At 44.5% G+C, this 22,136-nt stretch overlaps 1 protein-coding gene across 1 annotated transcript in view; it reads right to left on the reverse strand.

The window, feature by feature from the left end:
• LOC146862492 (fibrinogen alpha chain-like) overlaps positions 1-12,174 on the reverse strand; it is a 31,435-nt gene extending 19,261 nt beyond the window's left edge. The window contains exons 1-2 of the mRNA XM_085641698.1: positions 11,806-12,174; positions 8,917-9,045 (exon numbers count right to left, since the gene is read on the reverse strand). Coding sequence (XP_085497824.1) covers positions 8,917-9,045; positions 11,806-11,859 — 183 coding nt within the window. The 5' untranslated portion in view covers positions 11,860-12,174. The remainder of the gene's footprint in view (positions 1-8,916; positions 9,046-11,805) is intronic.
• Between the last annotated feature and the right edge of the window lie 9,962 nt (positions 12,175-22,136).

Below are 22,136 nucleotides of genomic sequence, written 5' to 3' on the forward strand. Positions count from 1 at the left end.
GTTGTAGTTAGAAATTAGCATTTAAAAAACCATAGAAATTAACTAAAAAAGGCATAGGTTTTAGGAACATTATAGTTAGTTGGACACCCACTGTAAAATACAGACTACCATTTTCAAAAAACTAGACACATCAATACCAGTTACTAAATACGCACTGACTGATTCCTAGGTCTACACACACATCCACTCATTCACCCATACACTCACTCATACAGGCAGTCACTCATCAATACAACACTATCATATGCACTCATACACCTATACAGACACTCACACGCTACCACATATTCAGAGTTACTCACACACTTAGTCAGTCATGCAAAGAATCAATCATACTTCCCTTTACTCACCTATGCAGTTATACAGACACAACCTCACTTTTTCATACAGATACTAACACATAATTACTCTCTTATAGAATCACTGATACAAATACACACTCATCCATGCAGCCAATCTCACAATTACTGGCTCTCACATATACTTATTTATATACACCATCACTTGCATAGACTGCCTTTTACATATATAGTTACTTGCACATGTACCACTGAGACATCCATTAACTCACCAACACACCCATACACACACTCACCCACCCATACAGCTGTATCCACATGCACTCTTGAACCCATACACCCAGTGAATCAACCACTCACACATCTATGCACAGAGTCACACACCACCCACCCACACACACACTCAGGCAGCCATACAAATACTCAGGCAAGCAATCAATAACCCATATAGACACTCATGCAGCTACTCACCAACCTTTGCAGCAGATTAAACGACAACAGACAGACTGATACAACTTTCACACAGTTTAGTCACTAACCCATGCATTCAGTAAGACACATCTAATCACTCACTTATACAGTCAGTCACGTACCTACTAAATCCTCCATACAGACACTTATACATCCACTCATTCCTCAATACAGCTTGGCATATATATAAAACAAAATTAAACTTTACAGAAACACACAGCCACTGGATGATGCCATCAGTGATGTCATTTGAGATGTCATCAAGTGATGTCACTGACCATGTCATGAATGATGTAATATGTGATGTCATCAGCAGTGCATTGCGGGGGCGTGAGTTATAGTTAGCTGAACTAACTATAACACCGGAATTTCTATGGTTTTGTACGAGTGAAATGTCCAACTAACCATAACGTTCCTGAAACCTTCGAAAAAAAATATATATCTGGATTCCAACATTCGTAAAAAAAAATAAAAAAAAATACATATATATATATAACAATTGTGAATAATTGTTAGTAAGGAAAACTATCTTAATTCTTTTTAAAAAAAAAATATTATACAGAAGTCGCCACACTTCACACACCCTACACGATGGCTGTGTGCATTCCGGTAGCCATTTTGAAAAGTCGTGCTGGGGTCGCGACTTCGGCGTAGTTTGTAAAGTATGAAATATCTTTAAATTAATTATAAATAAAAGTTTTCCTTTAAGTGTTTGTCTAAATTTATTAATAAAAGTATTTTTAAAGTATTATTTTCAATATAATATTCGACTAAAAATTATTCGATTCTTATTGGATTCGGAGGTTAGGAGAGATGGCCATTTTGCTCAATCTGTTTTGCAAGATTTTTTGGTCTAGTCTGATGGACACCCTCCTCCGGGTGAGGTACGGCTTGAGGATTCTATTCAAAAGGTGACGAATCAACAGGCAGAAGTATCCATCAGAAGAGCAAGTTACTCACCTTCGGTAACGCTTTTTCTGGTGGATACAATATCTGCCTGTGGATCCCTCACTGTCCCACCCGCCTCCCCGTTGTCCACCTGTTTCTACCAAAAAGATGCTTTTACTGTTTGGCATGAATGTTTTTAATATGTCTTAATCATGCTTATGTTTTAATAGTGAGAAATTGATTGATCTGTTGCTATTTATTTATGCCTTTATTGGTTATGCATTTGTTCATATAAATATATATTTAGTATACTATGTATACATGTGAAAATGTGTCGGTCCACCTGTTTACCTCCGTGGCACGGAAAAAATGGGTGGAACTGACGTCAGCACGCCGACGAGGTCCTCTTATGGCTCCTATGACGTCATACGGTGTCGCGAGCGGAGCCGTACTATTATTACACCGTCATCAATGTGGGAGAGCTAGGAAAGAATTTCTGCAGAATGCTGGCGTAGGGGATATTCACCTAAGTGTTCAGGCTAGGCCTTTGGGAGCAACTGTTTATGTTACCACTCCAGAAACCGAAACCAGTGATCCGAGGGCAGAGGCCCTGCAGATGGCACACGAGGTGGGGAGCCCAGTCATGTGCACCGGCAGGGCAGCGAAGTGACAAGCATCACTACCCACACAAAAGGTAACAAGGGCACTGAATAACACAGGATCTTCTCTTTGTATCTGGCAGGAACAACAAGGTTAAAATGCCCTAGTTCCAAAATGTAGAATTAGTGCTACAACGGTCTTCAAGAGGACCTGCGATGGATGCCGCTTCTGCCTTCCGTACACTGGAGGCGGCACATGGGTCACATGGTACGGTTATACTGCGGTGGGACGCACACTCGTTGACCTCTCATGGCACTGCTCCACACTTCGGGGACAACACTTTCCATTAGCTGTGTTTTTTGATGACGTGACGCGCCGGCCCCGTCCAACAGCAGAACCCCTTTAGATCCAAACAGACTCTTCCACTCTCTCACCGGAAGTGAAACCAGGCCATGCGGAAACTTTCACAATACAATAGCCGGGAATGCACTTTTCGGTAAAAAAACACATTCCTTCCTCCTAATTTATAAAAAAAACGACTCACTGAAGAATAGGGACCAGCTTCGATCGGTAAACAGCCGTTACAACAAATTTTTTACTTTGCGATACCATTACAATGCATGCATTGTCACGCATGCGTTGTACATCGCGAAGTCATTACTACGCATTTTTTTAGAATGCATGGTCATTTACCACGCATGCCTTTACAACAAATTTTGTTGTAAAGGTATGTATAGTAAATAACCATGAATGCTAAAAAAATGTAGACGATCCATGTGTTGTAAAGAAACTGAGGCTGTTCCATTTCCTCACAACGACATGCACTGCCACTCAGAGACGACATGAAGCAGGAACCATGAGGAGAGAGGAACCACGAGGAGTGAGAGGTAAGGGGGATTGGGCATGGGGTAGTGGTTACTTTTCTAGGGTTTAGGGTAGTGCAGTGGTGTTTGAGTAGTGTGGGGGTCGTGCTGAGGGTAGTGTTTTAGGGTTTAGGGTAGTGCAGTGATATTTGTGTAGTGTAGGGGGTCGTGCTGGGGGTAGTGTTTTAGGGTTTAGGGTAGTGCAGTGATGTTTTTGTAGTGTAGGGGGTCGTGCTTGGGGTAGATTTAGGGTTTAGGGTTGTGCAGTGGTGTTTGTGTAGTGTAAGGGGTCGTGCTGGGGGTAGTGTTTTAGGGTTTAGGGCAGTGCAGTGGTGTTTGTGTAGTGTAGGGGGTCGTGCTGGGGGTAGTGTTTTAGGGTTTAGGGTAGTGCAGTGGTGTTTGGGTAGTGTAGGGGTAGTGTTTTAGGGTTTAGGGTAGTGCAGTGGTGTTTGGGTAGTATAGGGGGTCGTGCTGGGGTAGTGTTTTAGGGTTTAGGGTAGTGCAGTGGTGTTGGTGTAGTGTAGGGGGTCGTGCTGGGGGTAGTGTATTAGGGTGTAGGGTAGTGCAGTGGTGTTTGGGTAGTGTTGGGGCGTGCCAAGGGTAGATTTAGGGTTTAGGGTAGTGCAGTGGTGTTTGGGTAGTGTAGGGGGTCGTGCTGTGGGTAGATTTAGGGATTAGGGCAGTGCAGTGGTGTTTGGGTAGTGTAGGGGGTCGTGCTGGGGGTAGTGTTTTAGGGCTTAGGGCAGTGTAGTGGTGTTTGGGTAGTGTAGGGGGTCATGCTTGGGGTAGATTTAGGGTTTAGGGTAGTGCAGTGGTGTTTGGGTAGTGTAGGGGTCATGCTGGGGGTAGTGTTTTAGGGCTTAGGGCAGTGTAGTGGTGTTTGGGTAGTGTAGGGGGTCGTGCTGGGGGTGGTGTTTCAGGGTTTAGGGCAGTGCAGTGGTGTTCGGGCAGTGTAGGGGGTCGTGCAGGGGTGGTGTTTCAGGGTTTAGGGCAGTGCAGTGGTGTTCGGGCAGTGTAGGGGGTCGTGCAGGGGGTGGTGTTTCAGGGTTTAGGGCAGTGCAGTGGTGGTCAGGCAGTGTAGGGGGTCATGCAGGGGGTGGTGTTTCAGGGTTTAGGGCAGTGCAGTGGTGTTCGGGCAGTGTAGGGGGTGTTTCTGGGGGTGGTGCTTCAGGGTTTAGGGCAGTGCAGTGGTGTTCGGGCAGTGTAGGGGGTCGTGCTGGGGCTGGTGTTTCAGGTTTAGGGCAGTGCAGTGGTGTTCGGGCAGTGTAAGGAGTCGTGTTGGCTGGTGTTTCAGGGTTTTGGGCAGAGTAGTGGTGTTCGGGCAGTGTAGGGGGTCATTCTGGGGGTGATGTTTCAGGGTTTAGGGTAGTGCAGTGGTGTTCGGGAAGTGTAGGGGGTCTTGCTGGGGGTGTTGTTTCAGGGTTTAGGGCAGTTGTGTTTTAGCAGTGTCGGGGGTCTTGCTGGAGGTGATGTTTCAGGGGTTAGGGCAGTGCAGTAGTGGTCGGGCAGTGTAGGAGGTCTTGCTGGGGATAGTGTTTCAGGGTTTAGGACAGTGCAGTGTTGTTCGGGCAGTGTACACGGTTGTGCTGGGGGTGGTGTTTCAGGGTTTAGGGCAGTGTAGTGGTGTTCGGGCAGTGTAGGGGGTCATGCTGGGGGTAGTGTTTCAGGTTTTAGGGCAGTGCAGTGGTGTTCAGGCAGTGTTGGGGGTCGTGCTGGGGGTGGTGTTTCAGGGTTTAGGGCAGTGCAGTGGTGTTCGGGCAGTGTAGGGGGTCATGCTGGGGGTAGTGTTTCAGGATTTAGGGCAGTGCAGTGGTGTTTGGGCAGTGTAGGGAGTCATGCTGGGATAGTGTTTCAGGGTTTAGGGCAGTGCAGTGGTGTTCGTGAAGTGTAGGGGCTCGTGCTGGGGTAGTGTTTTAGGGTTTAGGGCAGTGCAGTTGTGTTTGTATAGTGAGCAGCGCATGCGCTGCATCGCTAGGCGAGACCTAAAAAGCATTGCACCAAGATGGCTGCCAACACTTCCTGGATTGAAGTGTTGGCAGCCAATTAGAGCCAAGCTCATGCTTGTGTAGTTAGGTCCCGCCTAGATATAGAAAGATGTTTTCCTTTAATATCTCGAAAACTACTGAACGGATTTACACCATTTAAAAAAAAAGGTCACTTTATGAACCAAGCACTACCTTTTTGCCAAATTTGGTGTAATTCCGTTCAGCAATTTCAGCTGTAACTGTGTCTAAAGTTTCCTATGGGAAATTGATTTTTTTACCTCTATTTTTTGAATTTCTCAGGAACTGCTGAACGGATTTACACCATTTAAAAAAAGGTCTCTTTCTGAACTAAGGGCTACCTTTTTGCCAAAATTGTAATTCCGTTTAGCAGTTCGGGCTGTAGTCTTGTCTTAAGTATCCTCTGGGAAATAACATGGAGAAAACGTGTTTTGGGACCCCTCTTTTTTCTAGGGCCGCTTAGCGCATCACCCCGAAACTTTCAGGATAGGAGCTGACTGGAGTGGGACCAACGTTTTGAAAATTTCGCGAAGATTCGTCAACCGGCGCCAAAGTTATTGGGAAAAGAAAAAACGATTTTTGAATAGAAACAAGGTCCTAACTATAACTACCTACTGGCGACCGCCAGTAGGTAATATGTATATACAAGAATACTAAAAACTCTTTGAAACAATGGGTAACTCGAAAAATTATTGAAAAACGAGTAAAAAAGAAAAGCTTAAAATTAATGGTGTGCGCCAACATCCAAAACAAACATGTTTCTAAATTATGATTTGTCATCCTTAATCACAAAATTTCACATGTATATAGGTTTATCACGTTTTGTTTCACTAAAAATGGTATTATACAGTTGCATTTTCTTTTAAGGACTACAAATCCCATAATGCTCTGCTTCACTTTAACCATCTGACAGGAAATTACGTCTGTCTTCAAAAAAGTATTCAAATGTTTGGAATTGTTTGCTTACCATTATCGTGGTCAAGGTCTTGTGCCAAGACCGAAACGCGTCGATCTGTGGCTTTCACTTAGTAATAATGAGATGAAGAATTGAATAAAAATATTTTCACATTCCCGATTTTGTGGAGTGTGACCCTGTGCCTTTTTGAAGGAATTGGATGGATATGGAACGGTCAGGCTCGACCGTAAGGATACCGCACGGGTATTGAGCGCCAGAATCTGACAGAAGTAGCCGTCTGTGGGGGAATATATATATATATATACATATACATATACACATATATATATATATATATATATATATATATATATATATATATATATATATATATATATATATATATATATATATATATATATATATATATATATATACATCGTATCATCGGCCCAGAGAAGATGCATGCTGGGAGCTGTAGGACTTACCGTTATGCAGCAGGTGAACGAGCACATGACAGGGGAGGTGTGGCCTTCCAATTAAGAGGACTGCAGATCGATTTAAAACTGAGGCGTGGGGCTGTTTTCAGTGTGGCGGCGGCATCTGAGGAAGACGATTCTGTCGAAATGCATTATGCCCAAATCCGCTTTTCCAATTAAAGGCTTTTTCCTGTGAAAACCCCATGTGGCCCCTTCCTTCTGCTTCGCTGGAAGTTTCTGTGTATATATTATATATATATATATATATATATATATATATATATATATATATATATATATATATATATATATATATATGTCCACACACAACGAAATGAATATTCGTGCGCTCTCAGTAAAAAACAGGTAAATCAACGAAGTGAATAATCCAAGAGTTTAATCACACTACGCGTTTCGGCAACAAGCCTTGATCACGTGATCAAGGCTTGTTGCCGAAACGCGTAGTGTGATTAAACTCTTGGATTATTCACTTCGTTGATTTACCTGTTTTTTACTGAGAGCGCACGAATATTCATTTCGTTGTGTGTGGACATTATCCTTGCCGGCGTGCTCCGCTGGCGTGTGCGCCACCTCTCTAGGGTCCCAGCAGTTCCGGAAGGAGCTTTTTCGATTTGTGGATATATATATATATATATATATATATATATATATATATATATATATATATATATATATATATATATATATATATATATATATATATATATATATATATATATATGCATCTCAATCCCTGGTGTGGCTTTCAGGTCAGAGGCGAATACCACGCACGCCTCATAAGTATCAAAACACTCCCCTCCAATTCAAAAGGAGCCTGCACTCGAGTATGGAGAAATTCTTTATTCAGCAACACTTGCTTAAAACAGGAACGCGTTTTGGCTGGCTTTACAGCCTTTGTCAACCTGAAAGTGCGCGATTACATCAGTGCATTTAAATACTGCCCACGCGTGTTGAAGCGACGTAGGCAGGCTACTGCCATTTGTTAAAGATTTTTAAAGACATGGAGGACTTATTTCAGAAATTGTGGCATTTTTACAGCCGGAAGCAATGGGAAATCCATATACAACCTTAGGTTAAATTAATGATCGTTGTAAATGCATTACTATAGGTTTTGCTATATAATGGGAATGGTAATGATCGAAAATAAGATTAGCTATTAGCTTACCTTGAATTTCAAAACTAAAAGCATCTGCAGGTACCTAAAGTGTAAGCAAGGTATGGTCACTGAATACTCATATAAACTTAGTACAAACCTAGGCCACGCCTTAACCCCCTTCAAAGAAGAAAAATTAACCGAGGACAGTAAACAGTCATAGCAAAAATATAATTGGTGATGGGACTCTCATGGGCTACAAAGCCCTTACATATACTACTAACTATGGAATGCTAGATTTTTGGTAATGATGCATGTGGACCCAAAATGGCGCTTTGCAGATAGTAAACATGTACAGCTTTGGATATGCATTAAGATCCTAACACATGATACACATTGAAAAATGTGTGTCTTTGCTTACGAAGCTATCCCTACAGGAAGTCTGGTATGGTGCATTTCTCGTTTGTAATTGAAAATCACAGTAAGACAATATTTACACATAATGCAGCAAATTATATTTGACCTTGATGACAGTAATTAGGAGTCTGAAAGATGACTATTATTTTTTAATCTCCTGACTGACTGGCCAAGAGACCTAATTGAAAATGTGACGTATCCCAGACATCTATCTGCACAGTTAAAAACTCAATTATAAGTATATCACAAGAGACCTTGTGACAAGTGTAGGTGGATTAGTAAGTCTACTTAACTAATGCAGAAGGAGTGTATATCAACAAATGTAAACTTCAATTTACAATAGCCTTTATGATGTTCCATATTTTTATGTGTATATTTGTGCCCACAAGGGGTATTTTTTTTCTTTTCTATTTTTTCCACAGAATACAGAATGACTTTTCATATCACGGCTTTCTTCCATACATTTTCCACTTTAATGAGAAGGATAATAGAAAGTAATTAACAAGCCAGATACAGTGGCAGCAGCCATTTTACCGCATAAGGTCTTAGGCTTGGTGGTAGTACTGGTTTTACGCTTACTATCACAGTACCAAAGACATAAGCTTCCTGGCACAGTCATGAGGACCCATTCTGATGTTCTGAGCCAAAGGGCAAAGATGGGCAAAAGGTGAGTGCTGTGATAGCTTCAGTTTTATTTACAAGGAAGGCCTGGACTTGCTTTTTTGATGATCTGTTAAGCTAAACTCTGAATAGATTCAAAAAATTAAAATTGTTGGGGCATCCAATTTGTTGAAATAAGATTAGCAAGAAGAAGTGGTACATTGATAACTGAAGCGTGGCTCTGTTGGTGTATTGTGGTCAGTAATAGAAATGGGCTGTTCTTTTACCCAATCTTCATCCGCGCAGATACCCCAGTTCTTCTCCTCCTTGCACTGCGATTGTGCACCATGCTCGACGACTCTTGGGCCCCTGCCGGTAGCTCCTGCCTCATCAAACGATGTTCCGGCATCCTCCGACTTGCAAAAAATAAGAAAGAAGCATTGAATTGATAAATTATTATACAAGCTGGCTTGAAACAACTCGAATATTACATATAAAAGCTTCAAGTAGAGGTGGGGTTTTGCCACAGTTTCCAGTGTTTCATATGGGTCTGTGCACATATAGATGAAACAAAATCCCGTTGAAGAATGCCCTTATATTTGTAGAAGGTGTTGTGTGTGCTGTAGTGTAGGGATCAGGTGCCAGATTTTAACCACTGCAAAGAGAATCTTTTCATTGATGCACAGCTTAGGTGCATTATGAGTGGTATAGGCTACTGTACTCTATTCTGCTGAATGATCAGTTTTGGGAAGGGGCCCAAACTGTTTTGCTTATCCTTGTTTATAACAAGAGAGGCAAGCTAATTGATGATGGTATGAAATTTGGCTGGAACAATTACCGTAGGTTCAAGTTACTTCTAGCATTTCCATCTATCACTTTTACGCTGTTTAATTAACCTCTCTTAAATGGCAGTGTTATATCAAGCAGGGGGTCTCCTTAAGTGAGAAGTATGGGGCCGATTCACAGAACTAATTTGAGACAAAGTCCTAAACTTACTACTTTTGATATTCACAGAAGGCATTTAGTAGTAGTAAAGTTAGTATTTTGTCTTAAGTTAGTATTTTGTCTTAAATTAGGACAAAATCCTAATTTAAGACAAAATACTAACTTAATGCAAAATTCTAATTTAAGACAAAACACTAACTTAAGGCAAAATACTAACTTAAGACAAAATACTAACTTTACTACTACTAAATGCCTTCTGTGAATACCAAAAGTAGTAAATTTAGGATTTTGTCTCAGATTAGTTCTGTGAATCGTCGGCCCCTGTGTGTCCAGAGGTGGGTCACAACATTGCTGTTCCCTGAGACCAACGCTGCACCTCACTGATGAGGCCCAGCAACCCTAAAACAATTCTGAGGCTGCTTGTGATCCCGGAAAGAAGAAACTGGATTGCATTATGAGCATTATGCTTTTCCCCCATAGAAAACATTAAAACTCATTAAGGTGATCATGGACTAGCAATTCAGGGAAGGACCACTACTGATTTATATATGTTGGATTCTGTCTGCAATGGTAAAGATATTACAAAAACTGTCCCAGAATGAACTTTATAACCCAGGACATTTATTCCAAAAAAAGCACCGAATAAGTCATTTATATAGCGCTTAGAAATAGGGAAATCATTAGGAAATGAAAGGTATTTTCATCAAGTTTTTTGTTGTATTTTTAGGTTTCTTAATTATTTGAACATATTATTTGTAGTATGGACCTTAATAGAAATTGGCTACTCTCTTACCCAGTCTTCATCTGTGCAGATACCCCAGTTCATAAAGAAATCTTTAATACAATACTAAAGAGACTCTAACCCACATGCACTCCCACGCCCAAATCGGGCAGGGGGCCCTGTTATGGCCCCTTTCTTCTCATTCCGCTTCCCTTTTCATTGCGGGCTTACAGCCATGAAAATAACGGTGAAGTGACAAGTCGGAATATGCTTGGCGGTGCCGGCTGTTTCACAGCCAGCGTGTTGCTGCCGGGTTGAAGACTGCCGACCAGCGGCATCCTTGATCCCGGCAATGACGTCGGTCTTGTGGCGGGCCAACCGCCGCAGTCATAATAATGTGGGTGGTCCCGCAGTGTGGTGCTGGCCGGACAGCCACCACGGGTCCCATGAACCGCCAAACTCGTAATTAGGTCCTTTATTAATTACATTGAGGCTCAGCCTAGAGGACCTGCATGGAAGCCTACTTCACAAGGTCCTCTCTTACTTGCTCCCTGCTATGTCTCTCTGTAGCGCTGCATGCTTTGACGCATTAACCCCTGACCTGTTGGCTTTGCAAATCCTTGTTTACACAGAATGCGAATAACATTTTAATTATTCTTACAAGATGCCAACACATGTCTTTTGCTATTAAATACGGGACTAAAAGCTGTGGTTTGAAAATAAATATTTCTTGGAAATTATGTTTAAACCGTGAATGATAACCTGGAGTTTGAACATTCGCAAATGTGCAATCATGAGCATAACATTATTATCTGAACATTAAAAAGAGCAGCCGCAAAAATCCTTCAGACCTACCCAAAAATGTTGCTTCTTTAAACGATATAAACATGATTTTATGACAGCTCTACTTCTTGATTAACTCAAATGAACATTATTTCAGTTCCTTCCAATACACTTTTTAGCCCAACTAAAAGCTGCTAGTCATGTCATAAAATATATACTAGGTAACGTGTTTTATGTCTACATAGTTTAATTATTCAGATTTCGATGGCATTTATAAACCACTCGACTATCATGTCAACCGAAAAGCCCCCCTTCCCGAACCCCGCAGGAATCATAAAGCCACAAGACAAAATAATACTCATTTATTCTACATCGTAATTTCCATAAAAGACAACTTTCCTCGTCAGACACATTAAAATACTCATTCTTTCTGGAACCTCTTGAACTGGCACAGATACGATTGTTGGTGTGACGTCACAGAAGAGCTCACGCACGTGATTGTAGAGTAACATAAACGACCTTACACAAAGACACGTTATAAACTCCAATTCATTTATAGATTTTTTTATTTTCGTATTTCGCACAGTTATGAAAAAGATGCCTGGTCTGTAATAGTGGCCTAGATTTGGAAAAGGGAAGCCCGTCAGACAACGAATACATGGCCATTGAGTAAAACGAAAAACACAACAACTTTGCAAAAAGACGTAAATCGAAACAGAGCTCCTACCCATACTGTGCCTGTCAGGCCGAGCAGCACGCACAGGACTGCTACTCGCAACATCTTGTCTGTGGGACCCGCAGGCGGCTTCGGCTCCAGTGAAGTGTCTCGTTTCTTTCAGGTGACATTTAAGTTGTAGTTTGGGAGGTGGTTTAATCATTATGCACCCTCCTGTTTACAAGGCAAACAACATGTCCTCGCCACCCACCCAGGGTGGTGACATGGTCAGTATTGCACAATGTTTGAAGGCTGTTCGTCCACGTTTGCTCCTGGTGACCTTCTGTTCTTTAAATATTTTACTTCAGTGTCAATACCGTGGGCAGCAAGATCAGCAAATATTCTGAATTTTAGTCAATGCTATCGGTACAAGTGCGGATCCTATGAAGAATATGCCACAATCTTTATAAGGCCTGAGGATGCTGAATGGGCTGTTTTAACAATGGAGTAAGATGACGCAGGTCCAAAGACATAAAATGGCACGGGACCATTTTAATGATAAATAGAAGAGGCTGGAGCGGGAATGTGGGGAAGTCACCACGTGGCTGCCAAGCATCAGTCCAGACCCCTGCTCAGAAATGAGCGCATATGTTGAAACTCAAACACATAGGATGGATTGCGGGACATCTCCCACCTGGCAGGCATCCACTTCACCCAAGCTAATTGCACCATCAGTGGCCACAGACGCACAAGTAAATGAAACAAAGATGAGTAATGAAGCATGCATGAGCGTGGAAAATGAAGGCTCGATTTTAAGTGCCAGATACAAATCTAATCGTGCTACGGAAAGAAACGATGGACGGAATGCTGAAGTGGATCAAACATTTGCCCCCAGTCAAGAGATCTGGGTTAAATCCATCGTTCTTTTGCTCTCCATGTCACCCAGTTTGGACCCAGCCACATGCACATTAGTCTTGACCCTGCTCCTCATGGGAACATTCCAGCCGGAACTGCCAGGCCTGGTCCTCTCTGGACCAGAAACAAGCTTCCTGGGATACAAATCAAAGACACAGGGAGCCTCTTTCACAATGATTTGGCATAGGGCAGCGCCCCAAGTCTTTTTGCTGAGCTGCCCGGCACCAAATCGAAAGGTCAGGAATGCACAGTGTTTACAAGATACGGTGCACTCCTGTCCTTTCACCCAGCACCTGCACACAATTTGGTGCCTAGCGCCAAAATAGGCACCTGGTGTGTGTGTTGATGACAGGATTGTTTTTGAGCAGGAAGGGATACCTTCCTGCACAAAAACAATCCATGCAGACATGCAAAGAGGGAAAAATTAGGAGAAATGTATTCCTCCTCTTTATCAAAAAAAGAGGGGGAGTTACCCTATTGCAGAGCAAAGGGACAGGGTAAGAATAACACTACTCAAAACAATAGAGTCCCTATCGATTTCTTACATGCAGGAGGAAGCAATATGCTCCTAGAGCACAGTTTGTGTTTAAATTCAAGTATCACCCTCTGGTTCAGATCATATCATTAGAGAACAAGCAAGCAAAAAGCCCAAATCTATAAAGGGTATTAAAAATTTATTAAGAAATAGATTATAACAATTTTTACTTTTGGCCACTTTATGTTTAGGAAGATGTCTTCCTCTCCCTCCTTTAATCGGTTACAATCTAAATTTCATTGACTTATCATCATTTGTTAGAAAAAGACAGACTGTACTTCTACTTGGTGTAGTCAATACAAATGTTTAAAAACAATAAAACCAATGCAATACATAAAATTAAAATCTATACAGTTATACAGTTATTTTATTCTTGTCTGTGGGGTTGTTAAAAAAGTGTCTCCAAACACACTGTTTGGAGTACTCTCCCCATTACGAGATACTTGTGCACATTATATACTTATATGCTAAAATAAGACGCGATCGACCTATGCAGAACTTTTAATTGACTTCTTGTAACAACATTAGAAGAATATTATCCAGCATTTGAAGATAGAAATTCTCTGAGCCCTGAGGAAGTCAATGGGTGATAAACCCGGGACGAAACACGTGTTGGCTGGCTACCCTTTGATTATACCGATTGTGCTTTGTGACGCTAGAGAATCATCATGGAAATAAAGAAGATTTTGAATACCTAAGGATATGGACTGATATTCTGTGAAGATATTTTTGAGATAGATCTCTTGCTCGGGAATAGGTCTTTGATTTTTATGTTACAAACAGGCACTTCAATAAAATCCAAGGCATCCTGTTAAAGGGTCCTCCTGATCTTCCTATGTAGCTCAATGTTACAGGGGTTCTTCACCATACTTTCATCTGCTGACATGTCAAGCATCTATGGCATAGTTTCTCAGCTAAAAGTCCAAACCATGGATTAAACCAGTTCTGCATACATAATCTCACTATTGCTTCCCTTCAGATTAAAATGTTGTGTCGTGAGAAATCGCAAGCTATCTGTCATTACAGGTGTTCTATCAGCTGAAACCCAAATGTCATTGGCATTTTTAACACATCCTGCTCTGACCCATCCTTGCTGTTCTGCCTCTGAAACTTCTTCCTACAACCTTTTGATTTCTACTGACAACAGCATTAAAAAGGTGGTGTCCTCATCAGATTCATTTGAAGATTCTCAGTTAAATGCGCATGCCACAATTGCACAATAACAAGCAGCTTTGCCAGCATATCTGTTTCCAACAGTGGCATAAATGTTTCCACTCCGGTGGGCTGTGCATTTAACTACTTCAATTTCTTGTGACAATTGTAATGCTTCCAACAATCCCATCACATATTCCCAATTTCAGATTATAAATCCAGATGAGGTCATTAATCCTCTTTGTAACCACAGCTGTACAAAATCATGGACCACACCAGAGCCATACTGACTATCTGTAAATACAGTCACTCGCAATTGTGCTGAAAGATAGCAGGCTCAGGCAAGGGCGATCAATTCTGCCACTTGTGCAGAGGTAGCACGGCAAAGCCAAGAGTCTTTCTTCACTTCCTTAATTGTACAAACAGAATAAATTGCTCTCAAATTCCCTTCATTATCTCTTAAGCCTGAGCCATCTACAATGATACATAAGCAGACTCATCAAGGGGTTAATCCTTAATGACAGCTTTTGGCCTGGTGAATAGAGCGGTAACACCGAGACAGTCATGCTCAACCACATCCTCCTTAATTTCACATTCAGACAATGGTAACAACATAGCTGGATTTTGACATTGTTTTAGTGCCACATTTTCAGCTGTGATTATCAATTGTTCATATTTTGTAAGTCTGTTGTTTTTAAATATTGGGTCTTAGGATGAGTGAGCAAACTTTCTACAGAGTGAGAGACTGTGGAAATTTAGTTCGTAACTGAACATTATCTACGCCATCTTGTCTCTCCCCAAGCGCCACACGCAGAAAACACGCGACGGCCATTTTAGGCACCATGACCTCATTGCCGATCGCCAGCGCGTCCCTCTGGCACTGCGAACATCCCCCCGCGCACTGACCACCCCGCTCTCTCATACTTGGGCCATAAACCCTCTCCTTCTGCGCGACCCTGCCATGGAACCACATCCCACGCCTGACCGACACCTTCTTTCATCCCGTACATGGTCATACATCCCTTTGATAACCCCCTTCCTCTGCGCCCGATTGTCCGAACCGATCCCAGGCCATCACCTAGCCCTGCAAATGCAGTTTATTGCCCCTACTGTACGGGAAACACCCCACATCAAAGGGATTACAGTAGATCAAGGCCCCCCACCCCCTGAGACCCAACCAGTCGCACACACCCCCGGGAATTGGCGGAATGTCCAGCTGTGTGATAGCCATCTCCTACTGTGGGTGGGGTGGGGACTTCCACTGTAGATATGTGTGGGAACGAGCCTGAAGTGGGGATCCCAAGGATGTCTTTCCATACATCAAAGTCTCAACAAGAATGTGTAACATGTAATAAAGCAATAAACCTGTGTATAAGAGGCCAGGCCTCAGAGATGTGGTTAGAGCACCTCGAGACGATACCTTGCTGTCCGATCTGATGTGTTCTGTTCCGACAGAATAAAACTTTGTTTCCTGCCTTCCAGTCTCCGGCGCCTGCCTCTTTTGTTGGTTAATCATCGAATGGTATAAGAGGCGATTACCGCCGGGCAATACTTGAAAGGTTATCGACTGAAACTGCCGCTACCATTTAACAATTGGCGTCCCAAACGTGGGGCCCATCAGCGACACGTGGATCCAATGAGAGAGGTCCCAACGACAGAGTGAACGACTGCAACGATCGGGAAGGGCTCCTGCCCGATAGACCCTCGTCTGGCAGCCGATCATCCGAACTTCACTGGTTCCGAGCAGACCTCTCTCGAGTGATCTACGGTCCTGACTGGGAACCATCAGGAGTGCCGCGGCAAATACGGAGAGTAGAGGACGATCGGGCGCTGGAGGCGGAAGACGAGAAACTGTCCATGCGGTCCGGGTAAGGTCGTGTAACACGACAAATTGCGAAACGATTGATTGATTGATTGAAAATACTAGTATTGCTTATTTGATTGTTCTTTTTGAGATATTCGCTGCCTACAAACGGGGAAGAGTAGAAATACTCTCTCTCCCTTTGCAGATAGTGAAGGGTAGGTAACGCGGACTTTTGTCCCCCTTTGTAACCCGTCGTGCCTATTATTCTCCCCACTGATTGATTGTCCAAACATTGATTGTTTTTGACGAATTGTGCTTTTTGAGATATTCTCTGTTTGCAAATAACGTAGAATAGAAATATTCTGTCTAGTCTTTGCAGATAGTGAAGGGTAGGTAACGCGGACTTTTGTCCCCCGTTGTAACCCGTCGTGCCTATCTCTTTCTCACCATTGATTGATTGATTGTCCGAACACTGGTTGTTCGATATTGGTTCTTTGGAGGTATTCTCTGCTTACAAATAACGTGGAATAGAGATATTCTGTCTAGTCTTTGCAAGCAGTGAAAAGATAGGTAGTGCAGACTTTTGTCCCCGTTGTAACCCGTCATGCCTATCTTCTCCCCACTGATTGATAGTTGGTTCTGCCCGGACCGCTTATTAGAGATGAACCATCCGGCTCCACTGGAAGGCACCCCTAATAAGGACATGTTTACTAAATATGGACTAGTCGCTGTAGCCTATAGCAAACTATGGCATAAATATACAAAGAAGGACTCCGAAAGTCAGTGGCCACTGATGGGATCCTTTGATGACCATAAAATAGAAACGCTAAAAATAGCTCTACGTAGCAATAAAACGACGCCCACTATGCTCGACAGTTTCGGCATGTGGAGCAAAGAAGCAACGCAACGGAAAAAGAGAGAAGAAGTAAAGGCAGAAAAAGAACTACGAAAGGCAGCTCACCTTGTCGCTAGAAAGTTAGAGGAAGAAATAAAGGAGAGAAAGGAAGCTAAACAAAAACAAGAATCTGAAACGTCAGGCCAGTGCCCTGTTAGGACCCCCTCTACGCTCTACCCTGAGTTGCCTTCCAAGCAACGGGCGAACGATGAGTTGCTATTAGGTCCTCCGATCATCTACATGCCCCCTCCATACGCTCCCTCCCAACCTATAGTACAGCACCCACAACCCCCGAACGCAAGCGAAAGCAGTACCAGGGCCTCGGTCCTCACGGCCTCCGCGCCGGCCGAGCCTCTTGTACTGAACACAACGTTAGCAATAATGTTAGATGACCCCGAGACGAGAAAGAAAGATTCCGCCAGAATGAATCGGATAACAAAGGGTGAACGAGACGGAATCGATAAGGTAGTGAGAACACTAGTAGAACGGAAGGAAAGTGAGGAATATGTGACAGATATGTATAACTCATATGCCGACAACCACATACGACACCTTGTCGTACGACTTTGTTATCACACTCTGAATGCCTATGAGGATAGGTACCAGGATAGAGGTCCCGAAGGCTTAGCAACCTTGTATAGAAAGGTTGATATTGGGGAAGAGGGAGAGGGCGATGTGACGGACCTCTTCACACGTACACTCGAAGTCTTCCGACATCTTAAAGAACACAGACAGACGACCAAGACAGAAACCCCCATAGCGACTGAACCCCAGGCAGGAAAAGCTGATACCATGATGCCCATCAAGGAAGCCGCTCCTTACTGGGTTCCCCCACGAGGTCAGGGAACACACGATGACATCAACCACCAAGATGCGAAGGGAAGGGTTGTATATAACTGGGTCTATCAGCCATGGGACCGACAAGACATCCTGACCTTTAGAAAAACCCTACCCGACTTAAGAAAGAACCCGACTGCCTTTTACACAGAACTAGGTACGGCCTTAGGTTCAACTATAATGACCTTGGCGGATATCGATTTGTTCTTCGGGTTATGTCTGCCGGCTGATGTGTGGAAGCAAATCCGGAAAGTCGACCACGCTGAGCCGTTCGGATATACCTGGGTACAACTCGATACCATAGACAAGCAGCGAGAACCTGGACAGAAACCTCTAAAGGCCATATTGGAACTCCCAGACAAGATTGTTCAGAAATTAAAGACCCTAATCCCAGAAAGGAAAGTAGACTGGTCGATAGTGACGGCTTGCCGCCAGAAACCCCAGGAGGATGTATCCGAATACTTTTCTCGATTCAAGACAGTGTTTTCCGATTATAGTGGCCAGGACATGACCACTGCAACCGGACATCACCTCTTTGTCCAGAATTATGTGAAGGGTCTGTCACAGGAAGTCTCCCAGAAGTTACAGACCAGTGAGAGTAGTTGGGCAGCCTCCAAACCCGCGGCTATGCTCCAGATGGCCCAGTACTACGAACACCAAAAGAATGAGAACGATAGGGCGTCCAAGAGAAAGAAAAAGGAGCTGAAGGAAAGGGTAATGATCGCACAGTTGCAAGGGGTGACCATAGGAAGGGAACCTTCCAAGGGAAACTACCAACCGACTGCCCCTAGGAAACTACCCCCTAGAGACCATGCACCCGCATCCTACGTTGGACGCAGGGACTTAGACGAGAATCAGTGTGCGTTCTGTAAAGGGTTCGGACACTGGAAATCCCAGTGCCCGGCCCTTCTGGATATGAACAAGAATAGGGACACAAGAGACATAGCAAACATCCCCGGAAATAGAGGACAGGGACGAGGGTACACGAACGACACCACCAGTGACAGGCCATACAGACCAAACACCTTCGACCGCCCCCGACAGAACCAGTGCCAGTAGTCCGACTACGAAAACACCCATGACTTTGCATAGGACCGCCAGGGGCAAGGGAGGGGTCTAGTCGAACTCCGTGTTGACCAGCAAGGTCCTTACGTCACTGCTAAGGTCCTAGGCACAAAGTCTCCATTTTTGGTAGACACTGGGGCGACACGTAGTGCGCTATCTAAACGGCTGATCCCAAGGGCACCCTTGTCTGGCTCACATGTAACCTCAATAGGCTTTGATGGAACGCCCTCCACTAATCCCTTGTCCGCACCAATCTCCTTTGACTTGGAAAATAACACCACTGACACAACATTTCTGCTCTCCTCCAACACCCCCGACGCCATTATGGGTCTTGATTTACTGAAACATTTCCGGGCTACCATCAGATGTTCCCCAGACGGAGTCCGAGTCATACTGCACGATAACCCAGATCTGTTCAGGCCTTGTCTCACACGACGTATGTTCTCCATAACCGATGCTGACCTGTCCCTACTTGACACGTTACCCACACATCTATGGGCTAAAACCGACTCAGACGTAGGACGCATGGTGATCGACCCTGTACATATAACTGTCCGACCGGACGCAGTGCTCCCAAAGCTTCCACAGTATCGGATATCGCCCGAAGGCGAGAAGGCGTTGGTGGAAATCATCCAGTCCCTAGTCGATGCAGGAGTGGTAGAAGAAGTAGTTAGTAATGTTTGCAACAGCCCTATCCTACCCATTGTTAAGAAGCAAGGCGAGGGAGATGAGAAAGCATACCGCTTCATTGTCGACCTACGAGAGGTTAATAAAGTAGTCATATCTCAGTACCCCGTAGTCTCAGATATCACCACCATCCTCACCCTGATTCCGTCCACTGCCACTACCTTTACCGTTATTGATCTCAAGAACGCATTCTTTTCCATCCCCATCCACCCAGACAGCCGCTACCTTTTCGTCTTCACCTTAAAAGCCCGTTCGTACAGATTTTGAAGGGCACCACAGGGCTACACTGAGAGTCCCAGCATATATAGCCAGGCCCTCAAGAGACAACTGGATGCAGTTCAACTACCGGACGGAGTGGTGTTAATACAGTATGTCGATGATATTCTTTTGGCGGCCGACACCACTCCGCTCGCAGTCACAGCCACCATCCACCTCCTCCACTTCCTCGCGGAGAACGGCCACAAGGTCTCCAGGAAGAAGTTGCAATTCTGCCAACCCCAAGTGACATACCTAGGCCACCTCCTATCCAAAGATGGGAGGAAGCTTCCACCCGACCGAATGCAGACCATCCTAGAAACCCCTGTTCCCAAAACTCAGAAGCAAGTGCGGTCTCTGGTAGGCCTCACCTCCTTCTGTCGACAGTGGTTGCCAAACTTCAGTCTTATTGTAAAACCTCTGCTTTCCCTGTTGGCTAAAGATGTCCCCTTCCCCCTCCCCTGGACACCCGAATGCCAATCCTCCTTCAAAGAATTACGAGATGCCCTTTGCTCAGCACCAGTCCTAGGAACCCCAGACTACACTAAACCTTTCTCCCTCTTCACCCACGAAAGGGAGGGATGCGCGTTGTCTGTTCTAACCCAGTCCATAGGTCCCAAACAACGCCCTTGTGCCTACTTTTCTGCCACTCTTGACCCTGTAGCCAGAGCTTTGCCCGCCTGCCTTCGAGCAGTAGCCGCCGCTGCTGTCTCTATCCGACAAAGTGAGGGGATCGTGCTTTCAAACCCCCTCACCATGCTAGTACCCCATGCAGTTGACACCCTCCTGAACCAGACTAAGACTCAACACCTGACTAGCGCACGACTGACTGGTTATGAACTGACTCTGCTTGCACCCCACATCACGTTGAAACGATGCACCACTCTGAACCCAGCCCCTCTGCTACCTCTCCCTAACAATGACCCCAATGCGTCCCCTATACATGACTGTGTGACCCTCACCGACGAACAGACCAAGAGTAGGGTTGACCTCCGAGATACTGCCTTCCCAGATCCTGACGGAGAGCTGTGGGTAGATGGCTCATGCATCAAGCTCCCTGACGGCACCACCTCAGCCGCCTATGCAGTCACCACGGCCCAAACAGTTGTTGAGACAGCCCGCATCACACAACGATCCGCACAGGCGGCTGAACTGATTGCTCTCACACGAGCATGCATCCTAGCAGCGGGGACAACCGCAAACATTTACACCGACAGCCAGTACGCCTTCGGGGTGGTTCACCACTTTGGGCTCCTATGGAAGGAGAGGGGATTCCTGACTTCCTATGGCACACCCATCCTACATGGAGATCTAGTCTCCGCTCTGACCGAAGCAGTCCTCCTCCCCACACGGCTAGCTGTGATCAAATGCCAGGCACACAAAAAGGTGACGGACATTATAGGACAGGGAAATGCGCTGGCTGACATCACTGCCCGAACCACAGCCGAGAATAGGTCAACAACACGCATGTACGTGACCAGGTCACAAACTGAAAAATGGAAGGATGCTAGGGAAACCATTAGAGACATACAATTAGCCAGCTCACCAGACGAATTGACTGAATGGGCACGGGTGGGATTGAAAGATGAAGAAGGCTGCTGGCGAACTAGAGACACGAACAAATGGTTGCTACCTGACTCATACCTGATTCCCATGCTGACCATGACACACTCCCCTGCACACATAGGGTCTGCCTCCATGATTGAACTCATCTCCAAAGTCTGGCACAACGACAAAATCCCAGACTCAGCTAAACGCCTAGTCCAACAATTTCTGATATGCCTCCAACACAACCCTGGTAAAGGAACTGCTGTGCCCCGGGGAGAGTTTGGGGTTCCCAGTCACCCCTTTGAGGTCCTACAGATGGACTACATTCAGTGAGAAAGGTGCCAAACCCTGAAGTACGTGCTTGTCGTTGTGTGCGCCTTCAGCAAATGGGTGGAAGCCTACCCAACCCGCGACAACACTGTTATGACTACAGCAAAAGTACTACTGAAAGAATTCTTCCCCCGTTACGGCCTTTGTCGAATTTTGTGGAGCGACAACGGCTCCCACTTCGTAGCCGAAGTTATCCAACTCATCTTAAAAGGGTTGGGTGTAAAACAGAAATTTCATGCGGTCTTCCACCCCCAATCTGCAGGCTTGGTTGAGCGACATAATGCCACATTGAAACTCAAACTAGCCAAAATAGTTGCCACCACAGGACTGAAATGGTCAGACGCCCTCCCACTAGCATTGCTATCAATGCGTTCCACTCC

The sequence above is a fragment of the Triturus cristatus genome, chromosome 2_2 (assembly GCF_964204655.1).
Source record: "Triturus cristatus chromosome 2_2, aTriCri1.1, whole genome shotgun sequence".
Lineage (NCBI taxonomy): Eukaryota > Metazoa > Chordata > Amphibia > Caudata > Salamandridae > Triturus > Triturus cristatus.